Below are 19,943 nucleotides of genomic sequence, written 5' to 3'. Positions count from 1 at the left end.
ATATTTGAGATCCGAGTGGAATATTATATTTCGCCATAAATATTATAAACACAGTAGGCCTATCTTTCCAGCGGGGGGGGGCAGTATAAGCCTTGGTCGCTTTTTCTTACCTCTGCAAACTAAGACAGAAGAAGAAAGCGAAAAATTTGTGTAAATCTACATCGCCCTATTTTGAAGGCTAAGCATAACTGAAGGTCTATTGTTATGTCCTCGTTTAGGCACCTCACAGCGCCCATCAACAATCTGCTCTGAAAGTTATTTGTGGAAGTTGTCTGGCGTGAAATGTGACTTTGAATGGAAACTCCCTTTTTTTCGGCTAGGAGTTTTGCAAGTTTGAGTTTGCAGACAGATGAGCTACACCGCTTAAGACAGGAACTTTTCATCTGAGTTGGATATAAGATACACCGAGAATGCGAGACCGGACCAAAGAATTGGGCAATGTGAGTACAAAGTAGGGCAGTGCACTCAGGAAACCGGCTAGCATGCTAACAGGCTAACCCGTGGATACTGCAACTGCGATTTATTAACACTTTCACATATTCTCACGCCTCGCAGTCTGCTGCTATGTGACTGGATATTTAGGTATCTATGCAGATTGTTGGAAAAAAAATGACGAGTCAAATCCCAAATTGGAAGATAACACGCTTCTGCACTAGTAACGTACCATCGCTATAGTATTGCAGTGTAGGTGGGGTGTAACTTTATTTGGTCTACAAATAAACTAGCAGCCATGAATGTTTGATTCAAGATTTTTTATTTGTCACATACACAATTATACAGAGTATAACCAGCAGTAGGTTTGTTTTGTTTGATTTGTTGCGATTTGTTTTCCCTCAATGACTTGGAATGGAACTCATGTCAGTCATATTTAGCACTGAAAGTTAACCGTTGGATATTTCACACCCTCAAGAAGAAAAGTTTAATATCACATCCGTTTTTCTTCCCATAAAGTGACACTTTTTTCACCCTCGTTTGCAACACGAGATAAACATTTCAAACGTATAACATTCTTAATGTATGATTTTTGTCTTCTAGACTGCTGATGCTTCAGATGAAGATGAAGAACCCACAGCTCTCATGATAAAGCCCGGATCTGGGAGCTCAGCAAACGAAGAGAAAGAAAATGAGGCTTTCTTTAAAAAGGTTCACGTAAATTATTAGGGAACAGTTCCAGAAATGAGTCACTACCTCCAAACTCACAAATACTTGTGACCTTGTGGCATCAATTATTCACCATGAATTACTTTTTTGTTGCTTAAATTGTGTGGTTTAGGAATACAATGTTTTCTGAATCAAACTTAATTAAATTAATAATACCTTACTTTTTTCTATATAGGTTCATGAGATTCGAGAGGGACTTGAAACAATTAAAAAGAAGGTGTCTGAATTGGAGAACAAACAGAAAACGGTGTTAGGAGTTGCACTTCCAGAAGAAAGTGAGTTTCTCGGTTTAGGTTTGGGTATTTTTATGTTATTCCATTCCTATGAAATAAAAAAAAGATTCTTCATTTTTTTTTTTTTTTTTTGCCGTTTAAGTTTTATTATCCAGCAAAATGTTTAAATCAATAAATATTTAAAAAATCTCCTTGCCAATAGGTATGAAAAAGGAACTGCAGTCCCTCAGAGAAGACATCAAAGTCATGGCCAGCCAGATCCAAAAGAAGTTAAAAAGTGAGACTGATAAATAAACATAGGTGGATGTTATTGAACTTTTTCCGCTAGACCTACTGGATGTGAAAAATTAAACAATAAATGTACGTCACAGGCATTGAACCTAAGAAAGCTGAAGGTGAAGACAAATATATTCCAATAAACGTTAGAATGCGGAAAACTCAGGTCAGTTGCTTTTTAATATGTATATTATAAATATTTGTAAATTATAATACATGAACAGTGTTGTTTTGGCTCAGAATAACCTGCTCCTCCCTTTTTTCCCTCAACATCCTTTAAAAGCATGGTGTTTTGTCCCGTGAATTTCTGGAAGTGATGGGTCACTGTAACACAATTCAAGCCCAATACAGAGACAGAAATGTGGAGAGGATACATAGACAACTCAAAATCAGTATGTGCTTTTTCTGTCTTGTTTCATTCTCTTATAATAGCCTTTTTAAATGTGCACCATGTTACAATGCTAGGTGTCAGTACAAGTCCAAGACTACTGCAGTATTAGCCAGTGCAACATAGCTTTCTTTTGTATTATTTATACAAGATAAATAAAACTAATGTGAATGTGGTTTACAGCTGGTAATAATGTGACAGATGAAGAGCTAGAATCCATGCTTGAGAGTGGACAAACTGATGTCTTCACGCAAAATGTGAGTGTGTTGTGTTGTGTAGTGTGCATGCAAGTCTTGCATTGTGCCTGTAGATATTCAGTGCTTTTTCCTCTACAATTACCTAAAGAAAACAGTCCACGCTGGGGGTTTGGGATATCATGATTTTTGATTGTGGACAGTTAAAAATGTCTCCATGATCTGATTTTGAAGAGATATCGTAGTATCGTGCTACAGCTCACATTCTATCAGCTGCAGTTCAACGCAGCATGCATTCACATCAAATGTTATCTTAGCGGTAGAGTTACGCTCATGGGACACTGCAATTATTGGCAATCCAAAAAGTACATTATTTGTATGTGCTTTATAGCCTTGCCGGTTAGACATTTTTTTAAACGCGTACACCTGAAGCACATGCACACTAAAAAAGCCTATCAAACAGATTACTGGACTAAGTTGTCTTTCGTGTCTGATTGCAGGTCTTAAATTGACAGCAGACTAATAGTGCTAAACATTCTGATTCTTGTCAATAAAGGGATAGTTCACCCAAAAATTTAAATTGTCATTATTATTTGTACACATTATTTGATTTTTATCTTTGGCCTAAATGTCTGCCGTTCTTTTTTTATTTTATATTTTGCTAACTTGTAAGGCTTTGTTTTTAAAATAGGGAAATTAGTTTGGCTGTACTGTTCAGACACTGTGAAAAATAGTAAAACCAACACGACACACTTTTTTTTTTTTTTTACAGGATTTTTCCTGAATAAAACAAACAAAAAACAAATCATGATCTGATATTTTTGCCATATCGCCCACCTCTAGTCTACAACAGAGTAATATTATTTATAGTCTACTAGATTACTTAAATATCACATTTCTCTTTTGCTTGCTTTCAATGGATGTTTAATTTGGTAAGATCCTTTTAGGAACTGTTCCGTCTTAAATGCAATTGTTATTTCTTGTTTTTGATGAAGTTGATTAACCTATCTGGCTATTTAGTGATATAATCATTTATAATAAATAAAAAAACATTTTCCTGTTTCCTGCCCCTTCTCTTTCTTGTGAAGCAGTAAAAACGACAAATATTAGGCAAATTAAGACCTCCAGTTGGAACTAAGAATGCTGGGGGCACCTTAGGACAAAGTATATTCTGGTGTTATTTCCTTTTTATTCCAGATAAAGGAAATCTGTGTTGTCAGCATCATTAAAAGCAATGCTAGAAGTAAATGTCTCTCATTTTCAGTACCTCCTTTATAGATTTCTACTTCTCTTTTAGACTATTTAGTTCTGTCATTCTTGCCCTTTAGCTCATATATTCAGAACCCTTACACCCCCTTTGCCTGAAATGAAGCATCACCACCATGAAACATTTCACCATTGTGTCCTACAGTATATATCACGTGAAAAATCCCGTTCAGTGTCTTGAACCCTTGTTGAAGAATCAACTTGTTCTTGCAGATTTTGAATGATGCTAAAGCTACCAGACAGGCTCTGAACGAGATCGAGTCACGGCATGATGAGATCATCAAGCTAGAGAAAAGTATTAAAGAACTACATGTTATGTTTCAGTACCTTGCAACGGAGGTGGAAGCACAGGTGAGATTAACAAACTGGTTAGTTCATTCCTCAGATGTCTAGTAAATTAAAAACCATGATGTTTTATTATTTAAAAAAAAAATTTTTTAATTTAATGTTATTTTTGTCCATATTTTAATTTCAATCTGTATTCTGAAATTAACTTTTTTTTTCAGGGTGAAACGGTGGACCGGATTGAGGAGACCATTAAGAGTTCCCATAACTATGTGGAGAAGGCTGTTGCCGAAACAGCTGCTGCTGTAAAAACCTCAAAAAAAGTGCGCAAGGTGAGTAAATGCAAAGTCTCTTTAAGACAAGTCATGTCACTCGGCGGCCGTCTTTAAAACGCCTCTCGGGCATGCAAGTGCATCTCCTATTTCTTTGAATGGGGAAACATCTAATTCTCCAAAACTGTTCACTAAGCTTACGATTAAATTTCCTATTTGAAATCGCCAAAGAAATCTGACAACAACTGTATCATAAATGTTATTTCTTTTGCTCAGATAGCTTTATAAAAAGCTTATTTTTCAGGTTAGATCAGCTAGAGCGCATGCGCAGTCCTAGGCGCAGGTCTCAGAACACTGACCGTTTCTATAGCAACCGAGACTTTTAAGGGCAGCTGCTATTTGCTCCTTCATTCAGAAGGCGGGGCTTCCTGCGATTGAGCGGCCATATTGAATTGCATTTTTCCCCATTCAAAACTATACGAGTGACATGTGTTGGGTATTCTATAGTCTTTGGTAAGTTATTAATGATTATTTGTTTATTGACAATGACGTTACATCATTGACCAGTGTGAATGATCACATTTCTTCTTCTCAGAAAAAATTATGGATTGCCTTATGCCTTGCTATTTTAATTGTAATAATAGCCATTATCCTGGCTATCACTTTCAGTTGAGGTAAGTCCCATTAGTTGTATTGAATTTGAATGTCAATGTTATGCAAGCTATTTAAAGGGATAGTTCATCCAAAATTGAACATTTACTTACCCTCAGGCCAATCAAGTTCTAGGTGATTTTAGGAACAGATTTTAAGATGAAACCATGGTCCTTGGTGATTCATAAAATGTAACTCAGTGGCCATCTTTTGAGAATAAAAAAAAAATCACACCAAATTAACACCTGTGGCTCCTGACGATATACTGAGGTCTGATGAAGCGAAACAACTGTACAAGTGTTCCTTGATATGCCTTTTTTAAATTCGCAATGACAGGCAGCCGCTGACTTGCATTTTATGAACCATCAAGGAACACAGTTTCAGCCAAAAATCTTCTTTACTGTTCTACTGAAGAAAAAAGTCACCTACATCTTAGATGACCTGAGGGTGAGCAAACAGCAAATTTTAGTTTTTGGGTGAACTATTGCTTGTGCCCAAATGTGTTAGTTATTTTTGTTCATATTTATTTGATATTTAAATCATGTATCCTTTTTCTTTACAGTGTTTTCCTTTTTTAGACTTCTTTTTGCCCGTCAAGCTCTGGGTTTTGTCTTCCTAAACGGTCTTCTTGAAGTCCCTCTAGCATGACCATTATTGGTATCCCAACTGTTTTGGAAGCTACATTTGCTTAAATTTTAAATTGTTGATTTGTTGTTTTAGCTGCTTTGTCCTACAAAGGACATGATTTAGATTTCCCGAAAATGTGTCTGCTGCACCACTTGGACATTTAAAAGTTACATGGTAAAAATGGTTTGAAGTAACTGATTGCTTTACTGACTGTATTTCCAAGATGGTGGACTTCATTTGCAATACCAACACTAAAACATGGTCATATAGGGTAGATGAAGAAAAAATGCTAATGAGATTCCTAATATATAACACTTCGATTTGGAGACCAGCTCAAGACCTCTGAGTGATGGGCTATTTGTCTTTGCCCTAATATGTTTATAAGATGTATTTTGTGTTATCTGTTGTGATTTATCCTTTTGTAATGCCATTTCAAACTTGAAATTGGCTAAATTAGCATTCAAGGTAATCTGTATAACAACTAATTTTATACTCTGCTATGCATTAAAGTAACTACCTTTCAAAATACTACTTCTCTTGGTCTCACAATGACATGTCGCATATGTATGTATACTTGAACTCATTTGTGCTCTGTCCCAGTAAAGACATGCACTTTTAAGAACTGATTATGTACAGTTACTTGTTTAGTGCCTGAACCTTGGTGCCTTTTCTTGAGCAGTGACAAATGGAGTGCCCACTGTGTGGCACTATAAATGTCAAAATCACCAAGAATGCACTTTACTTGGTTTCAGTTTGCAGCCTGTAGACATACTGCCACACATTTAATTCATTCTGATGTAAAATTGTGATCTTTAAATAAATTTTAAATATTTTTTTGCAATGTTTTTCTTGTTTTATCCTTTTTTTATTTTTTATAATTTTGATATTTGAATTAGAAGTTGAATTAAATGTCTCGGGAAGATGTTTGATGTGACACTCAAGGAAAAGACCACAATAGGAAAAACCTTTGGGGAGTATGAGGCGCAATGGTTGCAAGACGTTAACAGGAGTGGCCTTCCTGGGCAGTTTAAAACGTGGATTTATCAGCACAGCATACTACCAAGAATCCCCTAGCCGCTATTGCTATATGAGTTCCTAATTTCCACCATTGTATCACAGGAGAGAGATGAAGGAGAGCCATTTACACTACCACAGATGTTGCTAAGAAAGTGTCTAGGATTTGGCTAGAAAGGCCAGATCAGTGGGTTGCTGGTAGGGCACAGGCTGGGCTCTAACCAACCCTGGTCAGGTTGCCGACTCACCTGGGCAAAGGTGTATGATATTAGAAAGACCCAAAACAACCTTGTGACCCCAGGTAATATCACTGATGATATTACCCTAGCGTAGCATTGTAAATATGTTTCTGTAAGCACTTAAAAATGTAGTTTATTCCTGTGATGGCAAAGCTGATTTTTTTAGCAGCCATACTCCAGTCTTTTGTGTCACTTGATCCTTCAGAAAGCATTCTAATATGTTGATTTGGTGCTCAAAACTATTTCTGGAAACAGTGAAAATTCAGTTGTATCTCAGGATGCTAGACGCGCGCGAGTAGTTTCATTTTGTACAGTCCTAGAGAACTACATCTCCCAGATTGTGTCTACTTGTTTGCTCCCATTTATAGCAACTGCTGTGTTTCCCACCGCCTGTTCAACACGACGGTCTGGACTGCAACAGAAGGTTCAGGTAACATTTTATTTATGGAAGTTGTTTATTGTGGAAAATATCACCAATTTTTTGAGTAAACACGGAAAAGCGTTGGTTTGTCCAATTTCTTACTGATATGAAACTATAAAAAGTTTTAAATTTAAGATTACAAGCAATGACTGTTTACTTGAACACTTTTTTTTTTCTTTAAACAATATTTTGATTTAATTACAAACCTATGTAACAAAATCAAACAAATCTAGCGTGTTGTCAGTAGAGTCGCTTTTGTTTGTCCTCGTTACGCCCTTACATAAATGAAAGTGAAAGAATAACTTAACAACGGCAAAACCAAGCATAAATAAGCTTTTGACTAAAATTAATATTTTGGGGAAAGGTGACTGTGTCCCCCATAAACACCGGGATGAATGACGGAACTGGGGAAGAGACGGCCCCCGTTATAATGGAGACGTCATCATACTCGCAGGTAGTTTTCAACGATGTTCCTCCATCATATCCGCCAAACACCGCAGTTACGTGCCGGTACACCCTGACCGGTGCTGTGCTGCCCAACCCGAGGGACTGGGTCGGTATCTATAAGGTGTGTAAGAGGTAACAGCATACACTATAGTTTCTGTATTGTATTGCTTTCAATTTTTTTTTTATTAAATCCGTGAAATGGCCAGGTTGGTTGGAGTTCAACACAGATGTATTGTACCTACGTATGGGTGGAACCTTACCTGGACCATGTCGGACCTGAGCCACTTGTGCAACAAGTGGTATTCTCAGGTAGGAATCACAATCACTGCACATTTTACTCATCAAATCTTTCCAATATTTTGCTCCATAACCTGAGTAGTGCCAGAGGAACCTGGTAATTGTGCGAGACTTACAACAATGTCTAAAATGTTATTGTGATGTAAACATGGTTGTGACATGCAAATATTCAATAGCCTACTGCTGGAAACTAAAGGTATAAAAGGGGAATCGATGTGTTCCCCTCAGGTTATCATGTCTGTGGTAGTTGTGGACCTGGTGTAATTAAAGTGCACCAATGCCGTGGACGTGACGTTGTGCTGCTATTTTAGTAAAGGCTGAATACTCATACTCATCACGTTACTCAGGGGTCCTAAATCAAGGGACCTTGTGATGTGTGAAGTAACTGAAGAGATTTCCTTTCCTTGGCAATTAATTATGTGTGGGAGGCACATGGTGAGGATTACTTGATGACTGCGGTGTAGTTTTTTTTTATATATATCAAAATATTTAAATAACTTTCTTGGTCTTGAGTGAGACTAGACTTTAAACTTTGGCCCATACTTAACCAGATAAACAATAAATAATATTACAATTCTGTGCTATTTCATCTAAATAAATGAAAAATACAACAATACTAAAATTACACACAAAAAAAAAATATTTATGCATTTGAAATGTATATAAAATTACCATCCATTTATATTTAGTTTAGCATAAACTAATAAACTTAATGTGATATATATGCATCTGTTAGTTATACACAAATAAAGCAGGTAAGAAAAACTTAAGATTTCTGTAGTACTACAAAAAACTGAATTTGTATTAAATATTATATATTTATCTCCAAGAAATACAATTTATTGTCTCCTGTATTTTAAATAATTGAGTATTGAGTATATAAATGAGTTTTCCATAGCTAGCCATAGTTTAACCATGTTCGTAATTGATTATTTTGAGTACAAAAAAATCTTTCTTACCGATTTCATTTATGATTCGCAAATATGCATCACATTTTTTTTTTTGTTGTGTAATCCAAATGGATAGAAATTTTATATGCAATTCAAATACATAAATCTTACATTTAGACCTAAATATTTTTGGAGTATGTCAAAATCATTTTAAATGGTATACATGTGAATTTAGGCATCAAAAAGTATAAATTACAATAAAATATCCAAAATTAACAATCAAATATCCAATATCATAATATTTTAACTATTGGATGATAACCAAGATGGTGCATCCCTATACCAGTCTCAGCCAGGGGGCTTAGGCCCACTAGTAATTTTAATCATTATTATAAAATAATATTATAATAATGATTAACTTAATTAAACTGCTTTTGTGGTTAATTACTAATTTCAACACTCCCAGTTTCTGTTAATAATTTCTTATATAGGGGGCCTTTTGAATATTGTGTTGAGAACCACTGCCCTATATTAAACTAATGATGCAGATTTTTTACACAGAGAGCTACCTGCCCAAGGATGATGGAGAGTTTTACCAGTTCTGCTATGTGGACAGCTTTGGTCATGTCAAAGGGGCCAGTACCCCATTCTGCTTTCAAAACTCAGCAGAAGCAAGCCTTGGCTGCAGCTTGGAGAATGACCTGTTAGTCATAACAACACAGGTACATCTTCATTGGAAATTAAAGATTGTAGTGTTTTTTTTTTTTACATTCTGCCAGCCATTAAAAATGTAATTGTAGTGAGTGGGGCGGGGCCGAGAGCCGTGGGAACGCAGCGAGGCCGGTGGAGTTGATGATAATGAGTGACACCTGCGCCACTCACCGGTCTCGAGTCCCACGGAGGAGCTCCGGAAAGATAAAAGGAGGAGTGACGACAGTGGAAGACGAGAGAGGACTAGGCCTGGACTTTATTTTGTGTTTTGTGTGCGGCAGTCGTCCGTGTGTCATGAGTTCAGGCTCGGCAGTTCTTCCCGTTTCCACCAGAGGTCACCATCTCCTTTCCTCCCGGACTCATCTCCGTAATCACATACACCTGCCACATCACATACACCTGCTTAACCACACACACCTGTACACTTCACACTCCCAGCTGTTCTCCATTTGCCACAGACTACATAGTCTCCCCTCTCCCACCACTCTGTCTGGGTTCGTTAGTTGTTATTTGATGTGTTTTGTATTTTTAGTGTTGGCTCTGGTCTGGGATACATGCACTTTGTTGCCGTTTGTATCCCAGTCCTTTTCTGTTTTGCTTTTTTGTGCCGTGTTGGCCTTTTTGTTTATTATTAAAAGCACCTTACCTGCATCTGGACCCTGACTACGTGTTTTTCGCGGCGCTTCTTCGCCGTTGCGTGACAGAACGAACCCAGCAAACATGGGTCCAGCAGGGAGGTTGCTCAATATCCACCAGGGAGACAGGAGCATGGAGGAGTATGCCAGGGATTTCATTGGAGTGGCTCAGCGGGTGGATATGGAGAAGACCTGCCTCATGGTCTTTTTTTACGGAGGCCTGGCCGAGTCCTTCAAGTCCCTGGTGCCATACTGGGACCCAGAGGAGTCGCTGGAGGACTACATTGACCTGGCTCTGCAGGTGAGCGGCTCAGCCTTCAGGGTGGAGTTAGCTGCGGAGCCCGTTCACAGTTCTCCCGAGGCGGCGATCTGGTGGGCGGCAGAGGCGTCGGCGGCTGCGCCCAGTGCCTCGCGCCCGCTTCCGGAGCATCCTGGGCTGATGTGCAGCGTGCGGGAACCCCCGCTGATGTCGGTGCGAGCGGCGTTGACCGCTCACATTCCTCCCGAGACAGCGGTACCCGCTCAAGAAGCTCCCGAGAGAGCGGTGGTCGCTCACGAAGCTCCCAAGACAGTGGTGCCCGCCCACGTTCCTCCCGAGAGAGTGGTGTTTGCTCACGAAGCTCCCGAGGCGATGGTGCCCGCCCACGTTCCTCCTGAGAGAGCGGTGTTCGCTCACGAAGCTCCCGAGGCGATGGTGACCGCTCATGTTCCTCCCCAGAGAGCGGTGTTCGCTCACGAAGCTCTCGAGACAGCGGTGCCCGCCCACGTTCCTCCCGAGAGAGTGGTGTTCGCTCACGAAGCTCCCGAGACAGCGGTGCCCGCCCATGTTCCTCCTGAGAGAGCGGTGTTCGCTCACGAAGCTCCCGAGGCGATGGTGACCGCTCACATTCCTCCCGAGACAACGGTGCCCGCTCACGAAGCTCCCGAGGCGATGGTGACCGCTCACATTCCTCCCGAGAGAGCGGTGCCCGCTCACGAAGCTCCCGAGACAGCGGTGCCCGCCCACGTTCCTCCCGAGAGAGCGGTGTTCGTTCACGAAGCTTCCGAGATGATGGTGACCGCTCACATTCCTCCCGAAACAGCGGGGCCCGCCCACGTTCCTCTCGAGAAAGCGGTGTTCGCTCACGAAGCTCCCGAGACAGCGGTGCCCGCTCACGTTCCCTCTGGGGCAGCGGAGCTCCCTTCAGGCTTTCCCGAAGCAGGCGGTGCCCGCTCACGAGCCTCCCAAAGCGGCTGTGTCCGCTCACAGTTCCCTCGAGGCGGCGGTGTCCGCTGATGTGCCCCCCGAAGCGGTGGAGCCCACCATTGCCCGCTCCAGGATGGCAGCTCCACACACACCGCTGTGGTGGCCGCTGGTTCTGCCCTGGGTCTCCATCCCGCCGGCGCTGCCTCAGGCCCCAGGTCCCCCTCCGCTACACAGGTCCCCCTCCGCTCCCTCCCCCGGTTCCACCTCCCTCCCGATTTTTGGGGGTTTTGGTGGAACGTCTGGAATCCGTTCCTTAAGGGAGGGGTCATGTCATGAGTCCGGGCTCGGCAGTTCTTCCCGTTTCCACCAGAGGTCACCATCTCCTTTCCTCCCGGACTCATCTCCGTAATCACATACACCTGCCACATCACATACACCTGCTTAACCACACACACCTGTACACTTCACACTCCCAGCTGTTCTCCATTTGCCACAGACTATATAGTCTCCACTCTCCCACCACTCTGCCTGGGTTCGTTAGTTGTTTGATGTGTTTTGTATTTCTAGTGTTGGCTCTGGTCTGGGATACATGCACTTTGTTGCCGTTTGTATCCCAGTCCTTTTCTGTTTTGCTTTTTTGTGCCGTGTTGGCCTTTTTGTTTATTATTAAAAGCACCTTACCTGCATCTGGACCCTGACTACGTCTTTTTCGCGGCGCTTCTTCACCGTTGCGTGACACCGTGAGGGGCTGCCGCTTTACTTTTGTGTTTATTTATTTTGGTTATTAAATTCTTAAATGTTTGCCGGTTCCCGCCTCCTCCTTCCCGTTCTACGAACTGTGTTACAGTAATATTAATACTAACTGGCCAAAAAAATAATTTATTGGATGTCCTTGTGAGTAGGAGCAAGCAGAAAAGATGGAGAAGGAGAAAGAAGACTTTGTGAAAGAGATTAAGTCTTTAAAAGAAACAAATGTGATCTTGAAAAAAGAGCTGGATGAAAGACTGCATGAGATCCACCATCTCAGGGTTAGTCAGACTCTTTCTTTTATAACACGCATATGTAAAAATGTAAGCACCTATTATTTACAATATTTACGGAAGTATTTGTGATTTCTGCAATGAAGGTCAACTGATTGTCTGATCTGTTATGCAATGCCTATTGTTTTTTAGAGCCCTTTCTTTGTGTACTGTACCCATTATGTAGTGGGAATGTTGTTCTACTTAGTCTTATTTTTAGTATATATATATATATATATATATATATATATATATATATATATATATATATATATATATATATATGTATATATATATATATATATATATATATATATATGTGTGTGTGTGTGTGTGTGTGTGTGTGACCCTGCACCACAAAACCAGTCATTAAATTTATACATATCCATATTAGATTTATACATCATCTGGAAGCTGCATAAATAAGCTTTCCATTGATGTATGGTTTGTTAGGATCTGACAATATTTGGCTGAGATGCAACTATTTGAAAATCTGGAATTTGAGGGTGCAAAAAAATCAAAATATTGAGAAAATCACCTTTAAATTTGTCCAAATTAAGTTCTTAGCAATACATATTACATATCAGAAATTAAGTCGATATATTTACAGTAGGAAATTTACAAAATATCTTCATAGAACATGATTTTTACTTAATGTCGTAATGATACTTGGCATAAAAGTAAAATCAATAATTTTGTCACAATTTTGGTGTTTTTGGCTATTGCTACAAATATACCCCAGCGACTTTAGACTGGTTTTGTGGTCCAGGGTCACGCATATATATAATATATATATATATATAATATATATATATATATATATATATATATATATATATATATATATATAATATATATATATATATATATATATATATGTGTGTGTGTGTATGTTATTTATAATTTATTATAGTATTTATAATAGGAATTCAATTAGTTTTTTTAATATTTTCAATTAGTTTCAATTTCAGTTAGTTGTAGTCTAAGTAATTTTATAATTTTTTTTGTGCTTTGTCATTTCTGTTAGATTTTATATTTCTGTAGCTTTAATTTATTTATATTTGAGTTTATTTATTTATATTTGAGTTTTGGTTTTAGAACTTCAACTTCAAATGAATAATTTCAGTTATTTTTCAAGGCAACATTTTTTAATTTTAATTTAAGTTGTTAATTTAATATTTGTATATTATTTTACAGAATTTAATTAATTGCACAACGTTTAAACAATAATAACACTTTTACTGCATTGTTTAAACACTACTGGTGAATAAAGAGATTGTAAATGTGCCTTTATACTAAACTGCAGAGCTCCATAGAGGATTCAAAGTCAAAGGATAAACCAGAATCACCACTGCCAGATATACCCAGTTTTAATTCCACCATAGAGGTAAAGAAAGAACTATGCTTCTGCAAAAAAACGAGATGGTCCTCATTGCAGAACACAAGATCCAGGGGGCGAGGTTGGATCCGTCTCCACCCCCTGATCCCTAAACCCACCCATCTCCACCCCTAAGCCTACCAATCTCCACCCCCTGATCCGTAAACCCACCCATCTCCACCCCTAAACCTACCAATCTCCACCCCCTAGATGTGGATCCAGCCCCGCCCCCTGGATCTTTGCTCTGCAGTGAGGGGCTACTGAAAAAAACAGTGGAAAACTGACATAGCTGAATATTTTAGCTACAGTATCTCTATAAGTTAATCTGTATGACTTTAATCAAACAAAATTATTCACAGTCAGTGACATCTCAGCAAGAAAAGTACAAGAGAGCTGTTCAAAAGATCCACTCACTTAAGAGAGAAAGGACAGAGTTACAGCAACAGCTTCAACTCAAGAATGGAGAAGTCCTCAGGTGAGTGTCCTCAATATTGAAAAAAGGAAATGTTTTATGTGCAAAATGTTTATGGAAATGTTTATCTATTTTGCTTCAGGCTAGATACCATGCTGAAAGAAACAGAGCAAAATTGCAACAAAGTACAGGACCAAGTCAAGCTGCTACAGGTTTGCAAATGTGTTCTTAATACTGCTAATGATAAATAAGAAAAAAAAAATTAGTGCCTCTAAACAAAGCAGCTTCATAATTCTTGACAATACGAATACCAAGACAAAAAATGAAATACGGAGATATAACCAAATGAATGCAAAAAAAGTTGTAGTCTGAGAAGCTTCGCATTTATTCTCTTTTAGGTGGATGTGCAAAGCAGCAGGAAAGACTATGAGAAATTGCACACTGAAATCCAGGAGCTCAGGATGAAAAAGACTCTGAAGGACCGGAGGGCTGAAAACAAAGCATTACAAACATGCTTGTCAGAGCATGAATCCCAATTGAAAGAAGAAAGCCGTAAAGTGAGGCTTGACACTGAGGCTTATCCATTTGGAAGTTTGAAGACTTCAACTCATTAATTAAAAATCACTGTATTGTAATGGAATCATTTCTTTGTGACAGGTACAGACTCAAGCCCTGCTCAGTCAGCTGACAGACGCCAGAGGACTGCTTCGCAGTGAGGTGCAGAGTTGCAAAGAAGCCTGCAAACGTGCAGAAACAGCTGAGCAGGAATTGAAGGAAGTGAAAAGGAAGCTGGAGGAGATAACCATGAAACAGACTGAGGATGAGAAAACCAATCAAATCCAGGTATTTTTCAAAATAGTGTCATGTTTTTTAAATCTTTTACATTCTATTTTCAAAATTAGTTTGATTTTGTAAGTACGTTTAGGAACAATAATCAATATTTAGATCCTGATTCCACACAATTTTGTCATTACAGGCACAACTTCAGCAAGCACAAGATAAAATTTATGAAATGGCAGAGACATCAAGATTAGACAGAGAGAAGCTTGTGGAAAGGAATGAGGTGATCTGTTTTGTTATGACACATTGAACATCACTGTTAGCTACACTACACGTTCAAAAGTCTGGGGTTGGTCAGATTTCAAGTCTATTATGATCACACATTTACCTATTTAAAAATACAGTTAAAACAATAGTGTGAAATATTATTACAATTGAATTTTTTTCTATTGTAATATATTTAAAAATGTGATGGAAATGCTGAATTTTCAGCATCATTACTCTAGTCTTCAGTGTCACCATGATCCTTAAGAAATCATTCTAATATGCTGATTTGCTGCTCAAGAAACCTTATTATCTATGTTGTGCTTTGTGGAAACTTGCTGTCTTATCTGTACTGTCGTATTATAAAATTAGTGTTTGCTGAAAAAAGTATTAATTCCTCACTCCAAATTTTTGAACAGTAGCATATTTTAGGTAATTTCTACCATAAATTAATACCAAAGATGTTGTGGGGCACTGAACGACATGCCAGTCAATTATTATTTCATGTTTTTTATCTTTAGGAGTTGCAAGCTGAAGTAAATAAGCTTAAAAGGGCGTTGTTTGACTGCCAGGTCGCATCTGTTGCCGCAATGTCTGATCAGATATCCAACCCTCAAAGCCCACCGGCCACCATGGAGCAAACATACTCACCTGACTCTCATTTCTATGAGACCATTGATGACTTGACAGGTTGGTACAATAGCAATCAACGAAAAAGGAAATTGTAACATTTACTTAGATGAAAACGCAAGCATTTCTAGAAGTTGTCTTAAAATGAGTGTATTAAACTCGATACGTATTTCATTTCTACGTTATAGCAAATCCTTCAGATCCAGAAAAACAGGTAATTACATTTTTAATGCATGCAATATTTCAAGAATGGTCAAAATTATTACATTTTGTATATTTGCTTATTTTTTATTTCAGTTTTGGTTTTAGACCTTCAACTTCAAGGCAACATTTTTAATTTTCATTTAAGTTGTTTATTTAATATTTAGATTTAATTTTTCTTAATTACACTATATTGAAACAATAATAACACTTTTACTGCATTGTTCTTGTACTGATCATCATGGCAAAACACTACTGGTGAATAAAGAGATTGTAAATGTGCCTTTATACTAAACTGCAGAGCTCCATAGAGGATAAACCAGAATCACCACTGCCAGATGTAATAATTGTATGCATTTCCTTATGTGTAGATTAGTGTGTGCCAGCATTGTCAGGAGGGCTTTCCTGGCATCAGCGAGGATGAACTGACAGAACATGAGCAGTCTCACAAAGTGTGTCCATTCTGCACTCTGATCTGTGACGATATGGAACAGCAGGAGTTTGAACATCACGTCTACAGTCATGAGGATTAGTCATTTCTGTTTCTTTATCTGATATACTGTCTTTGGGAAAGCATGGTGGCACTTTTTAAAGCACTGAATAGTCCAGGATTTTCTAGATATGCAACACTTCTCTTTCATTATTAGCTGTTATCTATCTAAAATAATAACATTATATCACTGAAGAAACTGGACCCAAATGTCCAATTAAGTAATAAAAAAGCAGATATAATACAGATATAATTGCACTTATATGATAACAACAACTAGCATGGTCTTATTTACCCAAACTTTTTCCAGTGGTTAATCAGGCATTGAAATAATAAATATATTGTGACAAATGTGACTAAATAGATGCTTTTATTCTCCATTTTCACTGTTTGTCCTCTCAAACAAGCTTGACTCGCAACATTGCGACATTCTTTGACCTTCGACTCTATCCACCATGACAATGTATTTACAAAATAATGTCTTATTCTCAAGGTGTCATTTGGTTGGCCTCCTCAGGCGTAACGTCTCGCGATAACAGCTCCGAGAACAGAGCAGGAAGCCAGTACTGTGGCTCCCCCGCAGCTTGGGAGTCCAACCATGCTAAGCCTTCTTTCAGCAGGTGATCCTAAAAAAACAGCGCAAAAGGTATTACTATGTGATATAATAAGCATTCAGAGTGGAGTTTCATTTTCTTGCACACTTACAAGAACGTGACTGGCCCGCTCTCTCTCCCACTTGAGGCTGTCTCTGATCTCGCTCACTGTCACGTAGCCCTTTTTCTGTGAAAGATGGACAATAATCAGATCTGACGTCATGGAAGTGTAAACGTCTCAGGCTTTGTGTGGTATTTATTACCTCTGCTAGCTGAAGGACAACAGTGTGATCCATGTTGAGCTCTGCTGGGACTGACTGGACTAGATAAGAGCCTCCGACGGGAATCATCCCGAAGCCATTTCCCATAGCCTTGAGCTTCTTGATGGCCCGCACCAAGTCATCCCTGAGCAACAACGTTAATGGTTGGTAAGAGAATTCATGTGTTCAGAATAGCTAGAGAACACAAATCAAAGACACTCACTGGCTCACATCTTGTGCAAACTTCCCTCTTCCTTTCAAGACACGGTGGTGAAGTTCATCCAATGTGATGAGACCTTCAAAAAAATAATGCAATTAACTGGTTATTATTTACATTTAAAATAACAATCTGCCATTATTTTCATAGGGTTTTAGAAGTCATATTAAACATTTAATCATTATCATCAAACAAACACTGATAAGCTGATCAGGTCTTTTTTGGGTGTTTTTATGTGTGCAGAAAGATAGTCTAGGAACACATCATCATAATTTAGAAATATCTGACTGCTAAATGCCATGATTGACTAATCAGAAAGTATAACAGTGAGCAGTGTATTATGTATTTCAAATATATGGAACGAGAATTTGCAGTTTGTTTTGTGAAACGCATGTAATATCTTCAAGGTAAAAAAGAGACAAACCCATAATTTCGATATGCAAAAATGTAACACTTTTAAACAGGCAAAACTTACCGCCATTTCTGTGCTTTAGAGCTAAACAGACTTCAATGATCTGTACACCAAGTTCATAGTAGAAATCTCCAACTCCAAGCATCTCAGACCAAAACCCTTTTCCAGCTGCACACATACAGCAAAAATGTTCATAAGGACTCATTTGACTTCGGTTCATATGATTTTTCTTTGAAATTATGAGCAATTATATTTAAAATTAAATTGTACTTAATTTCAACTAATTAGTTTATTACAATCCATGCGGTTTTCATAAAAAATGTAAAATAATGAAATTATAATTATAAATAAACAGTTTTAATGCATATTAGCTGATTAGTAATTATAATGTATCCACATTTTTAAACCCTAATATTAAATCATAAAAACCCTGTATAATTATAATGAATTACAAATGCTATAATTTATTATAACTGACAATAATTCAATAATGTTAGAATGAATAATAATTAGAATTTAATTAATAATTATAGTGCATCCACACAGTTTTCATATAGGGTCAAATACGAAAACACGCACACACAAAACAGTTGCCCCCAAACATTAGAATGTGTCCTGCTTAATTGTGTGTGTGTGTGTGTGTGTGTATTCCCAATTTATACATGATTTATTTTCTGTGCAAAAATGGGACGTCTCGACGTTGACCCATGAACACATTAAAATGACATATTCCATTTCAGCTTTAAGGGAACCATTTATGATATGAAAAACTTACATGCCAGTGGATCAACCCCTATGGTGGCACACATCTCTTGGAACTGCACCCTGAACTGAGAGTTCTTACGGATTTCTTGTTTGTGCTTGCTGGCAAACTCTTCCAAATGGGTCTTGAAGGTTTCCAGTTGTTTTGACATCTACAAGGACAACACATCCGGTCTGATTATAATGGGGTCAGTGCCGTTTACATCTGTGTGGTTTCCTCAGCAGGCTATACGCACCTGTGCAATTTGATCCTCAGCAAGGACAGTTCCTCTCTCTTTATACTTTGCCTGTGACAGTAAACAAATTAGCTGAATGAAAAGGCGAAAACATTTGCCTAAAGCTCGCAGAAGTGATGTGATCATACCTCTGCAAGTTTCTTTTTGGCGATCGCTCCAGCTCCGACTCCTCTTCTGTGCATGATGCCTAAAATACAATAAAACTACAAAATGAAAGTGTATTATTTCCCTATTCTGACAACGGTAAGTTAGTAATTTACTTCCTAGTCAGCTGAACAGCTCACGAGCTACATAGTTACACATCGAGACAGAATCTGAGAATAAACTAAATGAGATATGTTACAATAAAACAAAAGAATGGGGTTGTTCCCTTTCAATTGTGCTCTTTATCTATAAAGTTGCAAACAGTCCAGGAAGAAAACATCCACGGAACTGTGTTATTTCTTCTGTACACGACTACGGTCTCGACAGTAATGTTTTGGTGAATGTGTCCGATAGCGCCACCCATCGGACTGGAGAACAACGAGCTTAATCGGGGCGTTGCGTCTTCTTCCAATTCTTCTTATTCTTCTTCTTCTTGTTGCTTTACGGCGGATCGCAGACTTATAAGTGCATTACCGCCACCTATCTTTGAAATGAACCATTTACACTAAACTCCTGATTAACCTCCCAACTCATCTTCAAACACCTTCAACTTCCCTTTCTCTTCTCTCTCCTCCACCCTCCCAGAGTCTTCATAGAGTGTTCAGCTCCTCCATCCACCCTCATCCTCTCAAGCGGGAGGCGTTGCGTCTGGGATTCGGGGTAGGTTAAATCATGCATATGTGACCCTGGACCACAAAACCAGTCATAAGGGTACATTTTTTTAAATTGAGATTTATACATCTTCTGAAAGCTGAATAAGCTTTCCATTGATGTATGGTTTGTTAGGATTGGACAATAGTTGGCTGAGATAGGCTACAACAAAATCTGGAATTTGAGGGTGCAAAAAAATCGAATCGCCTTTAAATTTGTCCAAATGAAGTTCTTAGCAATGCATGTTACTAATCAAAAATTAACTTTTGATATATTTATGGTAGGAAATTTACAAAATATC

At 38.4% G+C, this 19,943-nt stretch overlaps 3 protein-coding genes across 7 annotated transcripts; 2 read left to right on the top strand and 1 right to left on the bottom strand.

Moving 5' to 3' along the window:
• The first annotated feature begins 67 nt into the window (after nt 1-67).
• Nucleotides 68-6,198, top strand: LOC306852024 (syntaxin-4-like). Of its 3 annotated transcripts, XM_079388607.1 has the most exons (12): nt 73-194; nt 321-440; nt 1,036-1,143; nt 1,337-1,436; nt 1,597-1,671; nt 1,766-1,836; nt 1,954-2,062; nt 2,242-2,315; nt 3,732-3,869; nt 4,025-4,135; nt 4,671-4,749; nt 5,289-6,198. In XM_079388607.1, the coding sequence occupies exons 2-11, from the start codon at nt 411-413 to the stop codon at nt 4,746-4,748; spliced, it is 894 nt and encodes a 297-aa protein (XP_079244733.1). In that variant the 5' UTR covers nt 73-194; nt 321-410; the 3' UTR covers nt 4,749; nt 5,289-6,198. The 3 variants fall into 3 exon arrangements, with proteins under 3 accessions (XP_079244732.1, XP_079244733.1, XP_079244734.1); XM_079388606.1 differs by having other exon boundaries at nt 68-440; XM_079388608.1 differs by having other exon boundaries at nt 73-451.
• A 711-nt stretch (nt 6,199-6,909) lies between these two features.
• Nucleotides 6,910-16,725, top strand: LOC306852626 (uncharacterized protein). Of its 2 annotated transcripts, none has more exons than XM_079389610.1 (14): nt 6,910-7,036; nt 7,392-7,595; nt 7,681-7,783; nt 9,223-9,383; nt 12,096-12,221; nt 13,519-13,599; nt 13,950-14,065; nt 14,145-14,214; nt 14,401-14,559; nt 14,660-14,845; nt 14,979-15,065; nt 15,568-15,736; nt 15,865-15,890; nt 16,249-16,725. In XM_079389610.1, exons 2-14 carry the CDS (start codon nt 7,419-7,421, stop codon nt 16,408-16,410), a joined length of 1,623 nt encoding a protein of 540 aa, XP_079245736.1. In that variant the 5' UTR covers nt 6,910-7,036; nt 7,392-7,418; the 3' UTR covers nt 16,411-16,725. The 2 variants fall into 2 exon arrangements, with proteins under 2 accessions (XP_079245736.1, XP_079245737.1); XM_079389611.1 differs by having other exon boundaries at nt 6,945-7,030.
• Nucleotides 16,717-19,319, bottom strand: LOC306852628 (vacuolar-sorting protein SNF8). 2 transcript variants are annotated; one of them, XM_079389613.1, is made up of 9 exons: nt 19,132-19,319; nt 18,976-19,050; nt 18,848-18,898; nt 18,625-18,763; nt 17,913-18,017; nt 17,444-17,516; nt 17,224-17,365; nt 17,073-17,147; nt 16,717-16,993 (listed from the first exon to the last, which is right to left on the bottom strand). In XM_079389613.1, the coding sequence occupies exons 2-9, from the start codon at nt 19,027-19,029 to the stop codon at nt 16,856-16,858; spliced, it is 777 nt and encodes a 258-aa protein (XP_079245739.1). In that variant the 5' UTR covers nt 19,030-19,050; nt 19,132-19,319; the 3' UTR covers nt 16,717-16,855. The 2 variants fall into 2 exon arrangements, with proteins under 2 accessions (XP_079245739.1, XP_079245740.1); XM_079389614.1 differs by having other exon boundaries at nt 19,108-19,299.
• Nucleotides 19,320-19,943: the final 624 nt, after the last annotated feature.

This window comes from Barbus barbus (assembly GCF_936440315.1).
Source record: "Barbus barbus genome assembly, chromosome: 32".
In the NCBI taxonomy this organism is placed as follows: Eukaryota; Metazoa; Chordata; class Actinopteri; order Cypriniformes; family Cyprinidae; genus Barbus; species Barbus barbus.
The sequence above is the reverse complement of the archived record's forward strand: the minus strand, read 5'-3'. Positions and strand labels throughout refer to the sequence as shown.

Bases quoted from the DNA above. Each gene is read 5' to 3' on its own strand.
- LOC306852626 (XM_079389610.1), top strand. From the start codon at position 7,419: ATGAATGACGGAACTGGGGAAGAGACGGCCCCCGTTATAATGGAGACG. The intron at 14,215-14,400 runs GTTTGCAAATGT...ATTCTCTTTTAG, and splicing joins ACCAAGTCAAGCTGCTACAG to GTGGATGTGCAAAGCAGCAG. The intron at 15,066-15,567 runs GTGATCTGTTTT...TTTTATCTTTAG, and splicing joins AGCTTGTGGAAAGGAATGAG to GAGTTGCAAGCTGAAGTAAA.
- LOC306852628 (XM_079389613.1), bottom strand. From the start codon at position 19,029: ATGCACAGAAGAGGAGTCGGAGCTGGAGCGATCGCCAAAAAGAAACTT. The intron at 17,517-17,912 runs GTAAGTTTTGCC...ATTTTTTTGAAG, and splicing joins TCTAAAGCACAGAAATGGCG to GTCTCATCACATTGGATGAA. The intron at 17,366-17,443 runs GTGAGTGTCTTT...GTTGTTGCTCAG, and splicing joins TTTGCACAAGATGTGAGCCA to GGATGACTTGGTGCGGGCCA.
- LOC306852024 (XM_079388606.1), top strand. From the start codon at position 411: ATGCGAGACCGGACCAAAGAATTGGGCAAT. The intron at 1,672-1,765 runs GTGAGACTGATA...TGTACGTCACAG, and splicing joins GATCCAAAAGAAGTTAAAAA to GCATTGAACCTAAGAAAGCT. The intron at 2,063-2,241 runs GTATGTGCTTTT...TGTGGTTTACAG, and splicing joins ACATAGACAACTCAAAATCA to CTGGTAATAATGTGACAGAT.